Source organism: Nycticebus coucang, chromosome 11 (genome assembly GCF_027406575.1).
Source record: "Nycticebus coucang isolate mNycCou1 chromosome 11, mNycCou1.pri, whole genome shotgun sequence".
NCBI lineage: Eukaryota > Metazoa > Chordata > Mammalia > Primates > Lorisidae > Nycticebus > Nycticebus coucang.
The window spans coordinates 117096513-117121473 of NC_069790.1; the positions used below are offsets into that span (position 1 = coordinate 117096513).

At 39.9% G+C, this 24961-nt stretch overlaps 1 protein-coding gene across 1 annotated transcript in view; it reads left to right on the forward strand.

Moving 5' to 3' along the window:
• Positions 1–3240: 3240 nt before the first annotated feature.
• The window catches only part of CNTNAP2 (contactin associated protein 2), a 1471582-nt gene continuing 1449861 nt past the window's right edge, over positions 3241–24961 (forward strand). Inside the window, exons 1-2 of the mRNA XM_053608746.1 lie at positions 3241–3358; positions 8813–8923. Of these exons, the coding sequence (XP_053464721.1) occupies positions 3241–3358; positions 8813–8923 (229 nt within the window). The remainder of the gene's footprint in view (positions 3359–8812; positions 8924–24961) is intronic.

Genomic DNA, 24961 nt, shown 5'->3' on the forward strand with positions numbered 1-24961 from the left:
TCCAATAAGTGATTGCGGTTACTATCCATCGATTTACTAATTTTGGCTTAATATCCTCTGCCATCTGCGCCTTCAGGGTGGTCCAGATTGCAGGGGTTGAGATGGAAAGTGGAAAGGCTGTCTCATTCAGGCTCATGGCTATTTTAATGGGGCACATTTCATTTTGTCTCATTAAATGGAAAAGGAACAAAAGAGTAAGTGGAGTCAGCTGTATCTGTAAGGAAACCAGAAAGATTCAGTGAGAAGAAAAATGGGGGATATGAATTTCTTTCTTTCTTTTTTTTTTTTTTTTCGTTTTGGAATTTTCAGTACACATCTGATAAGTTACATTCACTCAGTAGACTTAACTCCAGTTCCACTATCTTTAATATTTTCCTAAATCAGCACTTAATGACAGACTAATTGCAGTTCTCTTCATGGCCATTATCCAAGGTAAGTCCCTCTGTTGGGTAGGTAAGCAAAACAAACTTAATTCTCTCATAGATTATATGGAAAAATAATTTTCAATGAAACTGTATAACCTATTTTACAAATGATCTAACATGCTCACATTTCCTGTTCAAAGCAAGTTAACTCTACCATGAAGAACTAATTATAAATGTAAAGATCTTTTTATAAAATATTAAATACACACAATGAAGCAGTATCTATAGGATAATTTCTATGATAGGTCAGTAAGTAAAAAATATATTAAGGATCAGATTGTACATGCTTTTGTTTATCTGGATGTGTATCCATGAATCTGCTACATTAAATGTTTCTGTGTGTGCTTATATAGAGATTACTTTTATTGATTATGCGGGTTCTTTCTTTCTCTAAGGTTTTTTACTATCAGAAGAAAAATGGAACTTATTACCAGTGACACTTGGTAGGGCAGGGAAGCTGGAGTACGAGATAATAAAAGCAGTGTATGAACCATAAAAATGGGAGGCAAATGTGATGTAAGTGAAGAGGTACAAAATGAGAGATTGAGAAGGAGTCGATGGTGTCTTGGCCCCCAAAAGGAGCAACTATTTTTATAGTTTTATACATATAACACCGATTTTTTTAACCCTTTATTTTCTATTCTGATTTGAAAATCTAGGACAATTGATTCAAAACTAGAAAAGTACTTTTGAAATAATGAAAAAATTAAAGAGACTATGAGTAAGATAGGAGTAAATTGCCCAAATTTATGTTGCTAGGGATAAAATCTAGAGTTTTTGATTTTAAGGAGCATATGCTGCCTCTGAACAACAGGACTATTTCTTTTTTTTTTTTTTTTTTGGTCCGGCATATGTGCCCTACTGCTTGAGCCACAGGTGCCGCCCAGGACTATTTCTTAGACAGTGTTAAGTTAAAAAATTTGAACCTCAGGGCAGCACCTGTGGCTCAGTCGGTGGGGCGCCGGCCCCATATACCGAGGGTGGTGGGTTCAAACCCGGCCCTGGCCAAACTGCAACCAGAAAATAGCTGGGCGTTGTGGCGGGCACTTGTAGTCCCAGCTACTCGGGAGGCTGAGGCAAGAGAATCGCTTAAGCCCAGGAGTTGGAGGTTGCTGTGAGCTGTGTGAGGCCACGGCACTCTACCCAGGGCCATAAAGTGAGACTCTGTCTCTACAAAAAAAAAAAATTTGAACCTCAAACTGCCTCTAAAAAATTATAAGAAATATTGGAAGAGAATGTCATATTATATTTCCCATACCTTCTGTATATTATTAAAGAAGAATATAAGACTTGAAAAGCAGATACATAAATTATAGATTAAATTTAAACAAAATCTGGCTTCCAGACATGATTATACACTTTTCACAAAGAGATGTTATTTGGGCAGGGGAGCTACACAGATGACATGAAAGGGTTAAAGCTTGTTCTTGTATTTTAACAGAATGCTGAAGTTCTGAAACATAGTGGCTGTTTTAGTAATGATGGTCAAAACAGGGAGATAAAGGACCAAGTGTCTGAGTGTATCATAACATTTCCACAACAAGCAGCCCAAGTTGGTGGGAGTAAAAATAGGGGGCGTGCCACAGCTGTAAAGAAACAGAATATGAAGTCCTTTCTCCTCCTTTCACCCCTTTCCTATCTCCTTTCTCTCCCCTTTCCCTTCTCCCCTCCCCCCGCCCCTTTTCCCTTCTCCCTTCCCCTTTCCTTCTCTCCTCTCCCTCCTTCTCTCCCCTCTGCTTCTCTCCCCCCTCTCACCTCCCACCCCCTCTCTCCCCCTTTTCCCCCTCTCACTCCCCTCCCCTCTCTTCCCTCCCCTTTCCCTTCTCTCCTTTCTTTCCCCTCTCCCCCTCTCCCCCCTCTGTCTCTCTCTCTCCTCTCTCCCCCCTCTCTGCCCCTCTCTCCCTCTCTCTCTCCTCTCTCACCCCCCTTCCTCTCCTCTCTCTCCCCCTCTCTCTCCCTCTCCCCCTCTCTCTCCCCCCTCCCCTCTGTCTCCCTCTCTCTCTCTTCTCTCTCTCTCCCCTCTCCCTCTCTCTTCCCCCTCCCCCTCTCTCTCCCCCTCTCTCTCTCTCCCCCCTCTCTCCCCCTCCTCTCCTGAGCCATCACAGAGATTGATGTAGCCCCCGTTTCTAGGAAGTCAAGTAAGTAGTTTCCAGGTGAGATGATAACAAGCAGTAGTTTGGATATGTAAACATTAGTAAGTGTGCAGATAGGGGCATAGTCAGGAGCCCCGGGGGGAGCAAACAGCCAGGGGAGGAGACAGCCTGGGGGAGCAGACAGCACAGGGGAGGAGACAGTGGGGGGAGGAGACAGCACAGGGGAGGAGACAGCCTGAGAGAGCAGCCAGCCAGGGGGAGGAGACAGCCTGGGAGAGCAGCCAGCCAGGGGGAGGAGACAGCCTGAGAGAGCAGCCAGCCAGGGGGAGGAGACAGCCTGGGAGAGCAGACAGCACAGGGGAGGAGACAGTGGGGGGAGGAGACGGGGAGGGGGAAAGACGGGGTGGGGGGGAGGAGACAGTGAGGGGGAGGAGACGGGGGAGGGGGGAAGACGGGGTGGGGGGGAGGGGGGAAGACGGGGTGGGGGGGAGGAGACAGTGAGGGGGAGGAGATGGGGGTGGGGGGAGGAGACAGCCGGGGACAGCCTGGGGGAGGAGACAGCCTGGGGGAGGAGGGGGGAGGGGCAGAAAGCCTGGGGGAGGAGACGCGGGTGGGGGGTTGGGGGGTGGGGAGAGGAGACAGCCAGGGGGCATTCAGGGCCTGCTGCAAGATGCACAGGCATAGTCCGAACACTGAGATCAGACACCAGACCTGAAAGGAACATGGAGGAGGACAGAATACCTCTTGGAAGAGATGCCATAAGTCTTGGAGATCCAGAGAAGAGAATTAGCCCAACTGTTCACCTAGAAATCCAAGACAGTGTTGGTCATAAGAAACAAAGTAAGAGTCTATGGATTGGAAGCAGAATCTGAGTTTACGGGAGGCCTGGCTGAGGCCTCTTAACTTTCTCATGACTATGAAGAAGAAAAGTCCTAAAACCCAAAACAGAGTAAGCACCCTGGCCAGGGTAAAGTAGTTGCAGCTTCAAAAGGCAGGAATAGAACATATGCACGGAGTGAGTACTTCAATGACCATGTACCTGGCACTGAATGAATGGACCGTCCACGTGGCTTTTTCTCTAAAATTCAAATGGGGATGTTGCTACAATTTCTGTCCACATAGCCCTGTTCTATTCTTATTCCTTTGTTGTTTTCAATTGTTTTTCTGTATTAGGCTAATGTTACAAAATGGTGACATAAAACATATCACCCATAAGTCCTATATTTTTAAAATATATCATTTTGTGAAAATTTTCCAACATTAATTTTAATCAGAGACACATTTGAAGGCCATAATCTGATGTCAGTTACACGTGTTCTGAAGTCTTTTACCTCTGCAAACACTTATCCATATCCATTACAACAGCCAAGCCTCTCAACAATCTCTTTTAGGGAAAGGGCAATGACCATTTTATCTGTATTGGCCAATAATTTCCTCTGCTCCAGCTTGAGTTAGGGCAGAATTCTTACAGCTAGTCTGCCTTCCTGATTGACTGAAACTGTGTGAAAATAAAACTTAAGGCCCATCTGTTCCTCTAGTTTTCATCCAAGATTCTCTGAAAGGGAATACGTTAGAGACCAAATATTTGCCATAGCTGTGTGTGGCTGTAGTTTGGAAGACATCCCAGTGTGGAAAAATACAATGCTAAGTTGTTTTTTATATGTTTGTGTGTGTGTCTCTCTGTCTCTCTGCCCCTCCTTCTCTCTCTCCCTCCCTCCTGTAATACTATATAAAAGTTCTAACTCTCTCCAGGGATTTTCCTGATGCCCTAGTCTTTGATGTGTGCAGAATATTGAGATACATGTTGAAGCACAACAAGCAAGCTGACTCTTTAGAATGCGTCATGTGTAGTAACCATTATTACGGTTGGAAATAAAAATGGGTAGTTCATCCTAATGGTCAGTATGGCGATGTGCGCATGGACACTGTTGCTCCCGTCTCTGTCATTTTATAGCCATAGTGTTTTCTATGATGTAGCGTACACTGTTTCCCTTTCTAGAAAGTTCCTAATCCTCTTTCTATCTGTCCGTAGCCTCTCATTTCTTGAGGTTGTATTCATTATGTAGAGGTTTGACACCGTCAGGGATCATGCATCATTCCTATTCCTGACTGTTTGGAGTATTTGTCATACTCGACTAGGTGCTGGAAACCTTTTTACAAAAGGTCAGATAGTAAATATTCTAGTTTTACAGGCCATCTGGTCTCTGTTGCAACGTTCTACCACTGCAGGAAGCAGTCATAGCTGATGCACAAATGTACGAGTGTCACTGTGCTCCAATGATTCTTTAGTTGCAAAAACCAAGCTGGGTTGGTCTTCAGGCCATAGTTTGCTAACTTTTTGGCTTGACACTTCCTAAAGTTTCCAGAGTTTGAGAGAAACTTTCAAGTTAACTAACTTTTAGTTAACTTTCCACATATTATATACGCATCATTTGTAGGAAAGGAGTTAATTGGACATATTCAAGGTCACACATTTATAATGGAGCCAAGTGTAATAAACAACTCATTTGAACAACAGCCCTGTATTTTAAATTTCTTTGTTACTGTAAGTATTAAATTAGGTTTATCATCAAATTCTAAATATTTTTTAATTCTTGTTCCAAGTATGTATTATAATTACCTTTTGTAAGTCCATCTATTATTGCCAATCATGGGAGAATGGGTCATATATATTTATTTTTATTGTCTATAAAGGCAAGAGCAATAAAATACATAAAGTAGGATCTCAATAAATATTCGTGATTAATGTCCTTCAAGATAAAATATAGTAATTGTAGCATTTTTTATATTTAATATATGATTATAGATTATGTTTCAACTTGGAAGACTATGATGTTACCAATGCTTATATTCTGATCATTTATAATCACCTTTTTATTTTTGATTTTTTTTTTTTAATTTCAGGTTAATGTGAGGGTGCAAAAAACCAGGTCACATTATTTGAATTTGTTAGGTAAACTCCCTCTAGTAGTTGTGTCCCATAACCAAACACATAGTCACCTTTTAAAATAATAAACAATCCTAGCTCCATTCTAATTATTGTTGTTCTAAATCATTATAGCATTTTCTAAAGTTAATTTTTCAAATATTAAAATTTATTTTCCATTGACTTGTGAAACTAGTAAAAATGTAAAGTTTGGTATTAAACTGCTCCATTTGTTAGAGAAATCAATTATTTTAAATTTAAGAAGGTTTTAGACTTAAGGTTTTACAAATGCTATTTGCATTCTAAATGAAAGTTAGCTAGTGGGTCATTTGATTAGTTATTTCCAACTTCATTTTAACTACTTTCACTGCAGCAATATCAATGTGTTGGATATATATTTTTATGGAATGTGACATTCGTTACTGTGAGACGTCCCAGCTCGGTATGTTTGGACTGGAAAGTCTGTCCCGGGATGATTCCGTTTCTAGCATGGCTCCCCCCGCCCCCCATTTTCTCACTACTCAAGCATTAGGACAGCTCTCCCCACTTCCATCCAACCCCGACACTCCCTGCCTCCTGCCTCATAATTAAGGTTGCTAAGTAGTATTGACCATCATGCTATAGAAGATCAATACTTTTATTAATTGCATTTTTATTGTTGGTATGTTCTCCTCATTCAAACATAAGCTCTCCAGGGGCCAGACAGTATCCAGGTCGCCTGCCGATTTGGTGCATATTTTAAAGAGTGGAATGAAAAGGAATGGCTATTAGCACATTCTTAGTATAACAGGAGCACTAGAAGTAAGTGCTCCAGTTCAAGGGAGAATTTATGTCAAAAATTAAACTCAAGAGAATCAGTAAATAGGAAAATTAAGGATGTATATGTGTGCTTACTCGCAGCTAAATGAAAAAGTACATTTTATCAATTAATATGAAATCCTTCACTTCAGAATATAGCTTTGTGTACTCATACTTTTAAAACAAATTTTATGTTTTTCTTTTCCTTCTTTGATATTTAAACTTTCTGGGAAATATATTCCTACATACGTGCCATATTTCCCAAAGGTGCTTGCAACATAACTAAGAAAAAAAAAAGAAGCCCAACAACATTATATGAAGATGGATTTGTTCATTTTTACTTCCGATGGGTACACACCTGGGCCATAAGATAATAAATAATAATTTCTTGCTCCAGTGTCACTGAGGACTTAACTCCACTTAAGTGAATTTTCAAGTAAACTAGTTTATTGCCTCTATTGCTAAAGATTTTTTTCTCTTTATATGTTTTTGAGAGCGAAATCATTCTAGAAAATATAGAGCAACATTTTCTGTTGTATTCAACAAAGTTCTGAGAATATGTAAACATTGAGGGGGGCATTTAAGAACAGCTCTCTAAAAGTTGTTGTTAAACCTTTGAGATAGCAAATATTGCCATTTTATAGATGAAGAAGCTTAAGAATCACGTTGTACTTGGGTGCTGTGCTTCCGTCACCTTTGAAGTTTGTGCAGTTGATTCTTTTGTTGTTGTTGTTTAGCTCTTTCATTCATTCTATAAAAGTTTTTAGAGCTGTGTCAAGTGCCAGGCATCTTTCGGATCGCTGGAGAGTGAGCAGTAAGCAAACTGCAATGAACTTTCTTCCCACAAAGCTTACAGTCTAATGAGGGGAAGAGGCAGCAAAGAATTAAATAAGTAAAACATAACAGGTCAGGTGGTGCCGAGTAGGAGAGTAAGGCAAGCTGTGGTGCAGAGACTCACGGCAGTAGGAATCTTTGTTTAGTCGGGTGGACCAGCACGGCCTGTGTGTGGTGATGAAGACGGTGTGGGGCAGAGTCCTGGGAGTTGAGGAGGGGCCTTGCAAAGGTGCATGACAGGAGCAGGCTCGCCCTTAAAAGAAGAAGGCCAGAAATGGACAGGACCCGGGGTGATAACCAGTGTAGGGAGCTGGAGGGTATTGAACGTTGTTCCAAGTTGAGAGCATAAGTCAGAGGACATGTTCAGTAGAGCAGCCGCATTTCTTATTTGCATTTTTAGAAGTATCTTCTTGGCTGCTGTGGGCAGAAGGGCCGTGGAGGAGGCAGGGAAGACTCCGCAAGACTCTCCAGTCTTTTGTAACAGTCATCACTGAAAGCTAAGGAGGTGAGCTGGGTGGCGGATATGGAATATTCCAGTTTGAGAAGACACAACCTTTGATGCCATTTCCCAGAGAGGGAGTATAGGAGTTGAACTTTAACATTAGGGACGTTGGACACTTGGAAAATGAGAAAGATCCCTCAAAGCAATCAGAGAAACAGACGGCCAGAAGTGGAAATGTTACTGACATTATGAAAGCCAGAGCAGTCGGCATGCCAAAGAGCCTGGAGGTATTGCCTGAGTCCACGGCAGCCAATAGATTGGTTATGATGGCAGCGGAATAATTTTTCAGATGATGTTTCTTTTCAAGTTGGTGATTACTCTGTGTTCTATCTTACTGACACCTATTTATTTTTTCTTTTTTATTTATTTTACTGTAGTAAGGACTCTTACTATGAGATTTACCCTTTTAAGTGTACAGCATGTTATTATTATTTCCAGATACAATACTGAACCCCAGATCTCTAGAACTCACACATTTCCCCAAACCATAATTTTATACATGTCAGTTAAGAACCCCCGTTTTTTAGTGTTTTAACTTTGGTAATCTTCTCATCTTCCCTCCTCCAACCTCAGTGTTTCTAATCCTCTTTCCCTATAGCATACAGGTACTTGAATATTTTCAGGAGACATTGGATACCAAAGCTTGCTCTGTAAACAACCTCAGTTTCACTCCTGATTCTCAGACAGCAGGTCTGAGCTGAGGTCCTTTGGAATAATACCCCTTGCTATAGTTACACTCTAGAAAATCAGCAGGTGGTTTAGATAGCTCCTATCATTGACCACAATTACAAAATACAGTTGCCTAAATTGGGATCATTTGCTAAATGTTGTTTAAAGAAGATTGGGGGTTATTTATTGATTGATTTTTGAAAGAAGAGTATTACTCTGTCAACCAGGCTAAGGTGCCATGGTGCCACCCTAGCCCACAGCAACCTGAAACTTCTGGGTTCAAGTGATCCTCCTGCCTCAGCCTCTGAGTAGCCCGCAACTACAGGCACCCGTCACAAAACACTTTTAATTATTCAATTTTTAAAAGAGAAAGGATCTTGCTCCCTTGCTCAGGCTGGTCTTGAGGTCTTGAGCTCAAGAGATCCTCCCTCCTCAGACTCCCAGAGATCTAAGATTACATGGTTAAGCCACCGTACCTGGCATGTCTTATATTCAGTAATTATTTTAATCAACATGTGTCAGTCATTCTTTAAAGATGTTTATTGAATCTCTCTTTTCTTTTCAGAAAAGTGTGATGAGCCGCTGGTCTCTGGACTCCCCCACATGGCTTTCAGCAGCTCCTCCTCCATGTCCGGCAGCTACTCTCCTGGCTATGCCAAAATAAACAAGCGAGGGGGTAAGAGAAATTTTCATTTCTTTGTGAATAAATGTGTTAGATGAAAAAATGTTATATTTATAAGTAGACTTTTAAAAAATGTACTATCACACAACAGATGTTAGCAAGCACCCAGAAATATTCTCGGCGCTTCTGTTGAGAGATCGCCAGATACTAAAAACCTCTCATGTAGTTTCTATTGGGAAATAATATAGAAAAATTTAGGACAAAAGTGAGACATCGTAAGTCAAAGTGAAAGAAATTTTGGAGTTGCCTATAGTAATAAATTTAAAATGGCACAAACATTCTGAGTTAAGAGAATTCTAGTTACTTAAAAAATCATTTAGAAAGGAGTAAATAAAAAGACTCAATATGTACGCAGTGTATGAAAAAGCACTTGGTATTTACTGTACATTTTGTCCTTTTTATTAATTTATGAACTTAGTTCCTGTTGAAAATGCACAATGAAAGATTATGGAAAGATTATGCCCCTTTGCAATTTTTCCTCAAGTGCTTGAAATTTAGCTTTTTTGTGGAGACAGAGTCTCACTCTGTAGAGTGCTGTAACATCACAGCTCACAGCAACCTCAAACGCTTGGGCTTAAGTGATCCTCTTCCCTCAGCCTCCCAAGTAGCTGGGACTGCAAGCACCACCACAATGCCTGGCTATATTTAGAGATGGGGTCTTGCTCTTGTGCAGGCTGGTCTCCAACTCCTGAGCTTGGGTGTTCCACCCACCTCAGCCTCCCAGGGTGCTGGGATTACAGGCATGAGCCACTGTGCCCAACTTGAAATTTAGCTTTGCTGTAAAAACTGGTAATAATAGATATGTGCAGCTACAAGGTGTGACATTTTAAAGTCATTGTGTTCAACAGTAAATGGAAATTTCAAAGTTGACAGCAGGGGAGTAAAAGAACATAATTAGGGACAGAAACATAAACCTCTTTTCTTCAAAGGGTCACTCACGAAAACATCAATGGACGGCAACCTAAAAAGGGAGAAAAGAACACAACCTTTTCTTAGTTATGAATCAGCCAATAAGGACCATGATTTTATTCAGTAAAAACAGAAATGATGGTTGCCAGGGGCTGGGATTGGGAGGGGGAAGAAATAGGGAGAGGCTTGTTGGTCCAAAGTTACAGTATTTCAGATAGACAGGATAAGTAAGTTCTGGAGCTCTATTATACACCGTGACGACTGTGGCTAATAATAATGTATTATATACTGAAACATTATTGAAAGAGCCGATCTTACATCTTCTCACTGCAAACCAATAGCTATATAATATGATGGCTGTGTTAATTATCTTGAGTTAATTATTTTGCGATGTGCACATATACCAAAACATCATGTTGTACACTGTAAATGTATAAAAATTTTAGTTGTCAATTATACCTTAGTAAAGCTGGAGACAAACAGGAAAAATTAGATCATAAAATAATCTCAAACCACAGCCAAATCAAGAAATAAAAAATAAAAGGGCATAACTGTAGAAATGTATTAAATTAATACAGCAGACTATATTAAAGGGCCACAGCATTAGGAAGGTTGAGAACCAGTGCTGTAGAAGGAAGGGAGGTAGGAGGATGGAAGGACCAAAAACAAAGGTGAAAAGAGAGAGAGCAGAAGAAATCCTGAAAGAGGGAAAAGGGGAAAAAGAAGTTTTTGTATCAGGAAAGAAAGAGGGATCTGAGAGATTTAGAAAGCCTAAAATGGAGAAGATAGGTAAGAAAAAGCTAGAATAATATTTACAGAATAATACAGAAATTCACAGAAGTGTGAAGAGGTCTTAATCAGTAAAAACACCTTATGAAAGAGGGTGGCACCTGTGGCTCAAAGGGGTAGGGCGCCAGCCCCATATGCTGGAGGTGGTGGGTTCAAACCCAGCCTCAGCCAAAAACTGCAAAAAAAAAAAAAAAAAAAAAAAAAAGACCTAATGAAAGAAAGACAGAGACACACAAGCAAAGCCAAACGGACATAAACAACCAAACATAGCTGATTTAGTAGCAGTAGTAGCTCATCTTTTCATAACCTGATACGTTCATTGGACTATGGGAATGAGAGTGATGGTGAGTTATAATAAGGCATCAAAAACTCCACTTAAAGATGTCAATGTAATGGAATTTTTAATTTATTTATTTTCCATAAAAGTCGTTGGAAACATCAACAACAAAATGAATATAACTAGACAGAATGTGAAACAAGGACTTCCCAGACCCAAACAGTTATTATGAGACAGACCTTCCAAGGACAGGAGACATGAACAGAATATAACAGAAAAGAGATACCACCTCTTCCTAGATGCCGAGAAGGTGTAGTGTTCTCCGAAATAAGTGTCCTGACCCTGAGAGACCTACAGCAATGGAAGGCGTGGGAGGAGGGTCAGGTAATGTTATTTTAGAAAGTTTCGAGAGAAAACATGACTGAGGAATATGACTTGCCTAGTGAATTCAGGCACTTTAGGTGTACAAGTGACACAACGTAGCCAACAATGTGATTGTTGAAAGTAAACTGCCAAGAAATTGTGGCCAGATGACTGGTGTCGAGCAAGGAACCATGTTAATATAAGACAATGACTAAGCCAGTGAGAAGCTGAAATTGCAGAACAGAGTAGAAATATTACAGCTGCAACAATAATTAGTGGGGATTTTTAAAACAGGAGGCTACTAGATGCTAAAACATTAGATGCAAATTTATTATCTCTTTAATTTTTTCTAGGAATTAATCTATCTTATGAAGAAATAATATTTTTGTTCTCAGCTCTCATAGAGTTACTTTTTCATTTTAAAATAGTACAAGATGCCACTTTAAAAGTTCTAGTAAAGTTACTTTTTGTTTTTGAGTAGTACATGATACTACTTTATAGCATCGAGAGGCACTTGTCCATCTGTTCATATATGTAGAGTGAGATATCTGAAATTAAACTTCTGAAATGTTAACTTCTTTTTAACACAGACTGTGGGAACTGAGGGATGCCTTTACTTTTTTAATAGTAATTTTCTCTGTAGTTATAGTTATTTTTGATATAGGATGCATATCAATAGCTATATAGGTGGTAGATAAAATGTATTTCTAAAGTAGATATTTCAAAGGCAAAAATCTATAAAGCAAAAGTGACAGTTTTTCAGTGTTTGGCTTGTGCTTTTTCTCTCTGACAATTGGCAAATGTTGTGCTTTTGGGTGAAATCATCATATTGGGGGAACAGGTGTTGTACGTACAGTAGTTACAGGTTTGGGCTTTATTGTAGCGCCTTTAATTAACATTTGTTAGAAAGGCAGCGACAGTTACTTATGTTTTGTTCCCAAAGACCACTTTACTTTTCAGTGGTACCCTGTGCATAAGGGCACGTATCCTATTCTCTCTAAACGTTTTAACCGTGAGGGGAACTAGCTATATTTCTATTCTTCCTCTTGGCGTTCTGACTTTGCATATGTAGATAGGCACACATGTATAGGGCCTGCCTTAACCCTCCACGGTTTCATCAGTGGGGGTCAACTGAGCTAGCATCAGAGAAAAGGGTTATATCCTCCCCCCACCCTAAAAAATTAATATATAAAAGGAGTCACGTGTAGTCATTTTAATGAACCAAATAGTATTTTATTACACTAGAAAGTTCATATGCAAATGCCTTTGAGAAAGGAGCCACATCGGGTGAAATTCATGCTAAGATATATGTAGCTAATAATCTGGATTGACAGAGAATATATTTTTTAATAGAATGATATTATATATCGGAAAGGTAGATAAAGGCAGTAGAGAATTCTGAACAGGAGAAGACTGAAGAGAGGCAGGCAAGAGAAGCTGAGAACACTGAGATATATTTTCTGAATTCACAAGTGGCCAGAGTCTGGATACGTGCACTCCAGATGCATCTGAAAGTGAGACGGTCACAGACTAGTATACAAAAATACAAGAAAGTAACCTACTAATTATGCAAACACAGAAAGAACCGAATTCAGTTGAGCGTTATGTTGATAAACATTGGCTTCAAGTTTTATTGTGTTTACTTAAATGATCCTCAATTACATTTTGGAGAGAGAAAGTATATCAATACATAGAAAAGCAGAGTATAAATGCAAATACGCATTCAGATGACAGATTGTCAGACATTTATACAATTAAGTTTAGCTCTTGGGTTCTAGCAATCCAAATCATCTGCTACCACAGTGATTTTAAACCTGTGTGCCACGGCACCCTGGGGTGCCAGGAGAGGGTCTTAGGCGCACTGCGAAAAATGTTAAAGATGATTAAATTATTTTCAAAAGAAGTTCAATGCACAGTAATTTTAACTCTCTCTCTTTTTTAATCTTCATAATTTAAGTGTGCTGTGGAAGTTTAACTATAGGTTCAAGCGTGCCATGAGATAAAAAAGGTTGAAAAACACTCTGCTACAACCTTGATGTCAGGGGCCAGTATGTGACAAAACTGGTGACACATGTGACATTTCAATGGAAAATGTGTTAGTTTTACAATGTCTTTTAGAGCCCACTGCCCTTAGTTTGCTCCTTTGTAACAGTGCCTCATTTCTGAAATCTGCATTCTGATTTATCTCCACGTTCTTAACACCCTGAAGGTGTCCCAGGATTGTGTAATTCTGAGTCAATAGCAATTACCTGCATTACTCTTTCCAAGGTTAGCACAGGTATTAAACCTTATACACAGAGGGCTGTATAAAGAATCCACACTACCTTATATTTATACATGTATAGCACGTTACAAATTATAAAATGCTTTCGCGACTAAGTGTTCCTCAATCTTCATATGACAGCCTTGTTACAAAGAATGGCAAATTAGAGGTTCCAGTCGACTTTTCTGCCAAACTTTGAACCTTTTACTTCAAGTTCCTTTTGTAGAAATCATCCTTTCCTACTGCCAGAGGGACAGGCACCCTACCACAGGGTCCTCTTTTCCCTCTGTAGCCCCAGATAATTACTGGGAACACCATAGGGAGCCTGCCCCCCCCCCCAACCCAGGAGTGTCCCCAGTGCTGGGCAGTGACCAGGGAATGAGGAAAATGAAGACAGTCAAAATAGAGCAGAGTTGATAGAGTGGGCCCAGGGGGTCGATGTCCTTTCTGCGAGAGACGGCAACCACCCTGAACTCCCCATGCACTCCGTTGTTGTTACTTCCCTGGATCAGCAAATGGGTGTTTGCAACAACAGCAGCATGTGTCACCCTTGTGGTTTCTCATGCCCTACTTCTCCTTTACCCACCAGATCACCTGTTAGCTATTTTGGATACTTTTACTTTTTAAGATACTTATCAATCACTAACAGGATTACGGAAAACAAAGGAAAAGGGAATGTGGACTTTGGAGCTAGAGGCCACCCGGTTAATCCTCTGTGTTACTGCGGGGCAGATTAGGTGACACACTACTCATCTCAGGAGCCTGGAGGGAAAAAGTGGAATCCTCTTATCTCACACCCACAAGAACTAGTCTTTCTTGCTTGATGAGTCGCTGTACTGTGCTGTCCTAGTTAAAAATGTAGACTATAAATGTCTTAACACCATAACTAAGAAAATGCCAGGAAGGCTATGTTAACCAGTGTGATGAAAATGTGTCAAACAGTCTATAAAACCAGTGTATGGTGCCCCATGATCACATTAATGTACACAACTATGATTTAATAATAAATAAATAAATAAAGCTTTCAAGCTCCAGCCAGGCCCTTACGGACCTTTTTCTTGGGATCCTGTCTGGCTTCAGCGAGGCCCTTCACGGCCCTTCATGGACCTTTTTTCTGAAGCCCTCCCTGACTTCAGCCAGGCCTTCACGGGCCTTTTCCCTGAAGTCCTTTGATGTCCCTTCCAACCTGTCTCATGGAGCACCCAGTATAGTCTGTCCTCTCCCATTCTCCTGCCTACCTGTGACCCTAATCATTAAACTTTCATACAATCATTTCATTATTTTATCAGTCTAACTCTATTCCCATAATCCTAACTTCACTAATGTTCACCCACAAAACATATAACTGACCTAAAGTTATGCTATTAGAATCTCTCTGGCTTAACAGTTAGGTGACAGAGATTTGGGAATGGAGAGGGCCATCGGAGAAACTGTAACGGGCTGTAGTAGACAAAGAAGAGGTGCCAGTGACAATGTGAAGACAGACCTTGGGGACCCAGATTGAGAGGGAGGATAAAGTATTTCCTTCTCAGCTTCTTTCAGAGCTCTGCTTCCAGCGTGCCGCAGTCTCCGATGTACTTGAGTCTCTGAGATGTTCTTATCTAATTCTCATAATCACCACCTCCTGCCTGAGCTAATTTGAGTGAATTTCTCTTCCTACTTAATAAAATCACTCCTGATTTTTAAAACTAAGTTATTATTGCCTCCATTGTACAGGTTAAAAATAATAAATACAGAAACTTCCCAGTACATTCACGGAGTGTCTAAAGTTCAGGTTCTAAAAAGGCGTAGTGAGGGGGCAATGTGCAGGGACAGAGACAGAAAGCCCTGTCTTCTCCTCACCACGACACTCTTCGTATTGAATTCTACCTGGTAAAGCAAAGTCGGAACCATCTTTTTGAATTAGTCCAAAGTAAAACCTAAAATAAGGTTGCAGGTTTGAGTCAAGTCTGATTTATGCGTATACAGCTGAAATCTCAGCGTTTTCTAACAAATGTAGAGCTTGACGAATTTTCTTTCTTTTCACCTTGCCGCCATCCCCTTTCATTCAGTATCTTCTTCCAGGCTTGCTGCTCCCTCAAAAACACTTTCTCTTAGGTTAGCCTCTAGCATAATTTCCCCCCTTTTAAGAATGTGCCCTCTGTTAAACCGGAGGGCAGAGCGTTGTGAGGAGGCGGCATTTTCCGGTTATATTTCCTTCATCTTTCAGCAAGGAAAACAGATTGCGTCTGTAGGCCACAGAATTAGGCATCACTTCTGGAAGGATTGTGTGTCTAACAGATATAAGAAAGACTGCTGGAATAGATTTCTCAATGTCCACATTTCACTGTTAAAGAGAACTACATTCTTTAAAATACACCAGTTAAGTTGATAGTTGCCATCATGCCTGACGCCACACCTCACTCAAATCATTGCTCTCCGCTGACATCATTTTCTGCGGGCCAAGGGGGATCTTCAGAAATTAGCGTGACACCAGCATCCTCCCTAGTTCACACCTCATGTGCAATTGCACACATTTTAGACGCCTTCCGGGAGGCTCCTGGGTGGCTCAGCAAATAGGCATAACTTACTCTGCTTCTTTTTTTTTTTTTTTTTAGAGACAGAGTCTCACTTTGTTGCCCTCCATAGAATGCCATGGAGTCACAGCTCACAGCAACCTCCAGCTCTTGGGCTTAGGCGATTCTCCTGCCTCAGCCTCCCAAGTAGCTGGGACTACAGGCGCCCGCCACAACGCCCGGCTATTTTTTGTTGTTGTTGCAGTTTGGCCGGGGCTGGGTTTGAACCCACCACCCTTGGTATATGGGGCCGGTGCCCTACCCACTGAGCCACAGGCACTGGCCTTCTTAATTGGAGAAAGGAAATCTTTAGATTTGGGACATTTGAGATGAAGAAAGTTTTAGTTAATTTTTTTAGGATATTGGTATTTTCCTAGTTGTATACTAAATTCTGAGTTTCTTAACATTTACCACTGGGAGAATCTTGGGTTGGCTGAGGACCAGGGCAATGACACAGACCCCTGTGACCATCTTTGAAATAGCTCTGGGATATTAATTTTCAAACCCTCTCTGTATGTCACAGTATGAATAGCTGATTAGCTAAATGGGGGGGGCATTTGTGAATAATATGATAGTATGCTTTGTGCTTTACTTTAGGCATAATACTGAAAAGCATTCTACCTTGGTGCTTGCCCTGTGAAGTTTAGGACAACATGGTGTTGGGATAACAACATCCGAACTTTAACAAAAACATATATTAAAATAAAAATTTATTGTGAGGAGAGTGAAGAATAAAAATATTTTTGAAGTTTTGTTGATAGGGACCTAAATTTTCCTTTTACCCCAGAGACGCTGTGGGTCACTTCCTACCTTTGTTCTATTGCCACATGACTTCATTTTGGTAACAAGAAACTTTGAGGAGGTGATCGCTGGGATCCTGAACACTCAGGATCTGAACACTCAGGCCTCGCAGCTAACATAGATCATGATTATCTGGCATTGACTTAATGGGTCATTACAGACTTTTAGTGGTCTGGACCACATCTTCCTCTGTGCATAGACGTCTTTTCTGTTAAATAACATGGAAAATAGCCAGGATATCTAGACAAAAATTTTTATAAAATACCCTTTTTACATGTTAAACTTTTCTGTCTAAACCATTCCAGAATATACACCAAAGGCATATTTTAGAGAATCAACTTTGAATATTCCATTACTATTTGCTAATTTTATTTTTAGAGAGGCTTTAGAATTTTTCTCATCTCAAATAAGAAGGTGGATCATTTATGTGAGTGATTTGTATGTCATCAGAGATACTTATTTTACAGTAGAGCTCTTCATACAACCTCAAAACACTTTAGTGCAGTGTCATGAATGCGTTCGAGTCCCAAAGAATCTTTTCTGAATTAATGAACACATGTATTGAATGATATTTATTGCATGTATCATGCCACCAGTTTTAAGCTTCAAGTACTCATTGGTTCCATGTAAAAATGATTTGTTAAATCAAGAGTAAGTGTTCACCAATGTTTTTCTGCCAAAAATTTATCTCACAAGTTGTTTAGACGCTATTGTAGCCTATAGGAGTCTACACTGTAATGGGGAATGAGTTGACTATAACACAAATATTATCATTTATACATTTAAAAACTAAATCTGATTTTTTTAATGAACATTCAGAATAAATACGAAATAATTCCCTGGTACCAATATTCTCCTAATGCTTCCAATATTGTAGAACACGGACCATCAGGATAATGATGTAGAGTTCAGACAACATGTCCCCTCTCATCTCAGAATATTTTTTCTTATGTTTTAGGTCTTGTGGTGCTTTTAGGGATCAGAACAGATTCTATTAGTCCTTTCCACTGTGCCTGGCCCTTTGAGAAGAAATGAAGGCCAGGAATGAGCAGGGCACGTCCACACATAGCTGTCGGAAGCTCACGTCAGACCGTCACTTCAGGCCAGGAATGAGCAGGGCACGTCCACACATAGCTGTCGGAAGCTCACGTCAGGCCGTCACTTCAGGCCAGGAATGAGCAGGGCAGGTCCACGTGTAGCTGTTGGAAGCTCACGTTAGAGTGTGTCTGTTCACTGGACAGAGGTTAGGGCACAAACAGCTGCACGTGTGAGAAATGAACTTCAAACTTTAAAATTACAATCCCTCTAGGCCAGTGTTTTTCAACCTTTTTATCTCACGGCACACTTGAACCTATAGTCAAACTTCCATGGCAAATTAAATTATGTCAATTTAAAAAAAAAAGCGTAAAAAGGGGTGGTGCCTATGGATCAAAGGAATGGGGCGCTGACCCCATATGCTGGAAGTGGCAGGTTCAAACCCAGCCCTGGACAAAAACTGTTAAAAAAAAAAAAAAGTTAAAAAGACTCTTTTTGGAATATATGCATAACACTGCAGTTTGAACATCTTTTGAAAATAATTTAATTAACGATCTTTAAAATTTCCGCAGCACACCTAGGATCCTCACACGGCACCCTGGTTGAAAATCACTGCTCTACACCAAAGGAGTGACTCTCTGTACTTCAAAACCTGCTCTGCTATGACTCGAGAAATCGTCATGTTTTTGTGACTATTTGCTTCTTTTCCCTGTTTATTTACCCAGAGGAAGAAAACATGCCAAATTATTTCCCAAAAGCAATTGGTAGGATTTAATCTAATAATGGCTCTGTTAGCAGCCTGGGTAGGTCATACTTATTAGAATGAATATAGCCGCCTCTTACTACCCTTAGCATATTAATGACATTTTCCACACATTTTTCTTTGGGAAGAATTAAGAAAAATAGAATTTCTCTCCCTTTTATACTCAGGCCTTCCAAAACTAATTCTATAAATCTCGTCACTAATAACAATTCAGAGCAGTGTAGCCTTGTTAGGTGCCTTTTCTATATTCTGAAAATGAGCAATCAACACTGTTTACTCATGCCGTGGCTTTAAAACCAAGATAGATGTTTGACATGAATATTGCCGATGATAAATTACAGCATTTCAGACAGTCCATTTTTATTGTTCTTGCCTCTGTGACAGTAAAATGTAAACACAAAGTGTAGAAAGCTTTCTGTCCGAGGTTTTCACCTAAATATCACTTTTCTTTTACCTTTTCTAGGCTATTTTTATTTTCTCAGCAATGGAGGGAATTCACTTTTTGGGTGTGGATTGTTTTCATTCTCAGCTGCTTCTGGAATTTATTTTCTGCTTTCAAATTGGTGGGCAATGCTGTAGATGAGTTGGAAGTCCCTTGTCTGAGTTATGTCTGTCCCTGTCACCAGCTTCTGAAACCAAGTAAACTATTTTGCCTCCAGGGTGAATTATTTTGCAGAAGGTTTGTGCCCCAGGTAGGTGTGAACCAGGAGTAATTAAGCGTGTTTTGTGATCTTCCCGAGTCAGTTTCGGGCACACGTGTATTTGAACGGATGATGCTTGGGTTTTGTAGGTTTACTTTGTTAGTTTGTGTCTCAATCCTTCCCTTATCCTGCCAGATGAGGCTTTGAGGGCTACTGTTCAGGTGATGGAAAGTGTTTCTGATTCCTGTCCTCTTCCTCCCCAAGTATTCTAGACAGGACATGTGCAAACCCCATGCTTCTGTGGTGTCAAAGTTGTAAGGGATTGCCAGAGATTTTCTTTTTATATTTTGATAAGGCTGTGTGTTCTTACAGGTCACATAGGGGAGCCTATAAAATGATGACCTCATCTCCTTGGTGGGAGGGCTGGCCGTCTATACATGTCCCATCCCGACAAGCCGGGGTCGCAGGTGGTGTCGCCCCGCTCCCCACCACATCTGTACTCTTAATCCTCCCACATACCTTACATTCAAACTGAATCAAATTAAAATATGTTCCCATGGCTCTCCACATTTTTATCAGCTAGATCATTCTTCATACACAGCGTGAAGACTTTTAAGCTTCTTTGTCCTTCAGTAGTGAGTTAAGGTATCACCTTCCCACAGAGCAGTTACTGATGGCTGGACAAGGTGCCTCTTGGTTGTTTCAAGGAACTCTCTGTTTATTTTCTATTTCAGAACTTCTTCTAAAGTAGTGTACTGCAGACTTATTTGACCCCCGAGATCGGGTGGGCGTCACCTGATCCAGGCCCTGTATCTGTATCCTATCTGGAATGGGGTCAAGGTCAGAGTTGATACAGATGTTGAAATAAATCCTTCCATATACACATGATTTTACCCGATCCTTACAAAAACCCCAGGAAGATGGTTAGAAATAACAAAACCCAGTCTTATGGATAAGAAAACTGAGACTCAATTAGATTCTTGCCTGAGGTCACAGTTAACAGAATCCAGATTTAAGCATTTGAGATGAAGTCTTCTAACTTCAAAATTATCCACTTTTCCATTCTCCACGTCTCCCCTGACTACGTGAGAGCTTTTCTTTAGGAAAAATAGGAATAATATTCGAGCTGGTTATAGGGCATAGCTAAAGTTTTCCAACACAAAGACACATTTCTCTTTTATTTCTGAGAGGCTTTATACTGACTAGATTTTCATTCAGCCCTTTGTGATTTCTTTGTGTGCTTTTATCTATAGCTTAAATAATCAGGAAGTAAAAGATGCTGTTTTAACTATTTGCATATAGTTATGTATTTTTAAAAAACATGTCTTTTTGTCTACAAAAATGCCAAAATTCAGACTTCTTCAGTATTACTTTTGAATTTATATTATATGAGGTGTAAGCAAAAAAGACCTGACTCTACTTGAAATATTAGATATGTGAGAACAGCAAAGATCAGAACAAAACAACGAACCCAATGGTCTGTCTTCCCAAAAAAGAATTGAAATAGGGGAAAACCTACTGATGTGTAGCACCAGTATGCTACGCTCTGTCAGAAGCAATATTTTGGTAAGTCACTAACACTCTTAATATTCCAAACACACATGGGGAAGGAGCAATAAGTCAGGACAAAGTAAAAGGAAATGAATAACAGAAATAAAACTCAGCCACAAAACAGAAAGTCTTTGATCTACTAGATATGGCATAAACTGGATCTGTGTTGAGTGGGAGCTGCCAAAATGTGGCATCAGTAATAACAATACCCCGCTATGTGATCGTATCAATCACCAAATGCTTTCCTCCCTTACAAAGAAAGGATTCAGCATTGTTATAATTTGCCTTCCTTTTAGTTATCATTTAGTGGAAAGTACAGAGACTCCCAAGGCAATTCATTTCATTTCCACCCCCCCAAACTTCTTCATGTCAGATACTGGACAAAGTGAAGCAAAGAAAAAGAATGATTTGACCAAGTCTTTCTAAGTTATTATTATCTATCTTCTCTATATATAATGTAAGGCTTAATCATTGAGGATGGAAAATAATTTTCTAAAGAGAATTTTAAAGAAGCATAAAATGCCTTTGCTTTTCAATGCACACATTTATATTTGAATTTCTACAAGTGAGAAAGAAAAAGGAATTGAAACCAAATATTTATATTTTGAAGAAAAAAACAGCGTTTATTGTTTTTATACCAAAAGGAATGTTACAAACGAAACATCAGGCAAGAAAAAGAGAGAGGCTGTGTAACCTGCAACCAGCCTCAATTCTTCTCCATGGATGAGTTTTAAGCTCTCAAAAGGTATCATCACACCCAGCTGAGTGAGAACCTAGTTGAACTTTCTGGACTTCTGACCTAAGTAACCATGAACCAACACATTTGTGTTCCTTTAAGCTCTTATATTTGAGATAATTTGTTACACATCAATAAAAATAGAATAGAGAAAAAAAAAAAAAGGTAGTCATCCAGGTTTGAGTGGAAGCACCCTGGTGGCCAAGTTTTGAGGATATTAGATACATCTAAGTAATGCAATTCTAACAAAAATATTGCCTTACCTTCTTGGTTGGGTCAATGATGTCTGTAGCTGGCTCTGGAGGTAGGTTTGGGGTACCTCTGACTGTAGTGCAGCATTCTGGGGTTCTGAGTAAAGAAGAAAGTGAGTGGGTGGGTCCAACGATGTCAACCAGGACCCTCACAGCACCAGGGAAGAAGAGAGAGCCGAGGAGGCCAACTCTGCGCGGGTGAAACAGAGGAAGAATGATGACGTGTTGGTACAGTTTCACACTTACTTATTTTGAGCTGTTTGGAACTTTTCTATTGCTATGACATACATTTGGAAATAATCAGTTCTCCTTAGCAATTTATCAATGATATGGCAAGATTTCACTAAGGAGTGATAAACAGGGAAGCTGTTTTGTCAACAGCCTGAAAAATGTTAATCAGTTTCTGGACTGCCAATGATTTAAATTCAGATAGATTTCTCAACTAAGCCTAAAATCTGAAACCCTGTGATTCCATTCTTGTTTATTGGCTTAATATAGATTTAAGGTTCTTTTTTTCTCAATTCACAGGATGCACACACACACACACACACCCACCACAACTTTTTTTCTCTCTGTTTGGATGGTTTAGCTGGGCTAGAAAAAAAGCACGTTGGTTCCTTTACAAGTGCCATAGTTATCTGCACTGCGTTATACTCAACAGTGAAAACAAAAGAAGGCAGAAATGGGGAAATAAAATTTCTGTTGCTGACTGAGAATTGTACACCTCACTGCAATACGAAACAGTGCAGTTACTCACATTTTAGACACCTCAATTAGACATTCATTATTCATAAGCACTCAGATAACTCAGAGTTATTCAGCCTGGGAGAGAACATTAGCAATCTGTCTGTTTCTTTTTCTTTATTATGTGACATCTTGTATCTAAAAGGAGGAACAAAAAAGGTTTAAAACATATAGTCTGGTACATGTAAATGTAAAAGTTTACCTTTTAGTTGAAATGACTCAAACAAAACCAGGCTGACCTAGCACAGCTGCTACATCTGGTCAAGAAAGGGATGGGAACAAATAGGCTGGGACCAGTTCTATTAGGGTGGGAACGGAGCTGAGAAACCAACATTGATTTATTCAACCATCATGTTCTCAAATAGTTGTAATGTACACTGATACAGGCCAAGACCTGGAAGGGCCTCATGGGCAAAACAAAGAATGCAGATCAGACTTCAAATGCTGCTCAGAGTAGGGAGGAGTAGAGAGAATGAGGGATCCCAGTCTCGTGATAAACCAGGCTGAGCTGTGCCCATACCACCACCAAAGACATGTTTGCATGGGGGGATTAAGATATCTGAGCTGTTGGCAAGGGGATTTTTTAGAGACTCTAAGATAGGGTGGTCATGGTGAGCAAAGACGTCGTTTTTCTGAAGCACGTTTGTGAATGTCTCCAGCCCCAAATTTGGAGAATGTTCAGGTGATATCTGAGTACAAATCTGGAGAAAACAGGAATTTGTCTTACTTGATCAGAGAATTATTCATTTATTTGGACATCAGTATTTTAACAAATATTTATTTACTATCTACCTTGGTGTTCAGAGCACATTATAACCTGTTACATGGTCTGGTAAAATAGGAAAGGAGCCATGTATATAATTTCAAATTATCTACTATTTATCTTAACAAGTTAAAAGACATAGGTGAAACACATTTTTTTGTCTTTTAAAGCTTTTTAATGTGAATCAATATATGAACAGATTTTAATTATTAAATAATCCTTACATTCTTGAAATAAGCTCAACTTAATTTGCATGTGATTGTCCGTACTCCCTTCTTTTTTTTTTTTTTGCTAAACTTTTATTATTAATTTATTTATTTTTTATTGTTGGGGATTCATTGAGGGTACAATAAGCCCGGTTACACTGATTGCATTTTTATCATGTATTTTACTTAATATATTAAAATATTGTCATTTCAATATGGAATCCATATAAAAAGTATCAGTTTCATATTTTGTGTTTTTCACACTAAATTTTAAAAATCCAGAATGTATCTTTCACTTACAGCACATCTCAATTCAGAAGCTAAATTTTCATTAGAAATACTTAATCTATATTTAAGTTTTATAACATCTATGGGTGAAAAATTAGACTCACATAGCCAATTTGCTCTCCCAATACTTAAACGTCCTCTCCTAAATGGAGTATCCATTTGTAAATACATTCATAAGAAAGATTGAGTTTCTTGTTCTCTCAGTCCTGTGGGAGTCTCCCTGGCCACATGGCAATTGCTCAATAGCTGTGTGTGTTGGTCAACCCAGGCCTCACTCAGGATTTCCCGCACCTAACAGCATGCAGTAGCATTGAGCTCTGGGGACAGCCAGGACTCAGTTATATTCAGGTGTTGGCTGGGAGACAACAGAGTAACAAACCAGTGGACTCCAGAAGGGACTCATGCTTAACATCAGTTGACAGGGCAGCCTAATTTCACCAGGATAAGAAAGAACAGCAGAGGCAGGAATGAGACAGCTGTTGTTCAGCATTGGAAATTCTTCAGACGAGCCCATGGTGTGGGTGTCTCCTGGAGGTGTGAGACGTAGCGTCCAGTCCTAGTATCGGCCTTGGGGCCACTGTGGGAGGCAGGGACCAAGTGCAGCCTCTAGCACCCGACTGGATTTTGGGAACTAGATTGCACAGGGTGCTCTGGGAGCTGATGAAGGCCAGGTAGTGTGTGGATCACAACGCCAGGAACCTTAAAGTGAAACCAGGTAAGAAATGTCGTTTACTGTTAAAGAAAGCAGGGCCCCAGGGCATGTATGTCTTTCTTTTCCAGAACATGGATATAAAACTATTGATGTTTCTTGAGATTGGATTGGGGTCCACTCAGCCAAGACTCTCTCACCAGGTCCCAGAGACAGCTGCTGCTTGGGAATGGCTAGGGTTAAAATCCCTTCTGATGGAATCAGATTGACTCATAGTTTTGAATGATGAGCTGTCTGTGAAGACTGGACTAAATGCACGGCTGAACCTTAACAATTTTCACCTGGATTAATTATTCTGGCACAGGTTAAGCCCAATACCTATGTAGAGATAATATTATATTCACTATCAAAAGGTTATTTATAATGTTCTATTTTGTACCATAGCTAA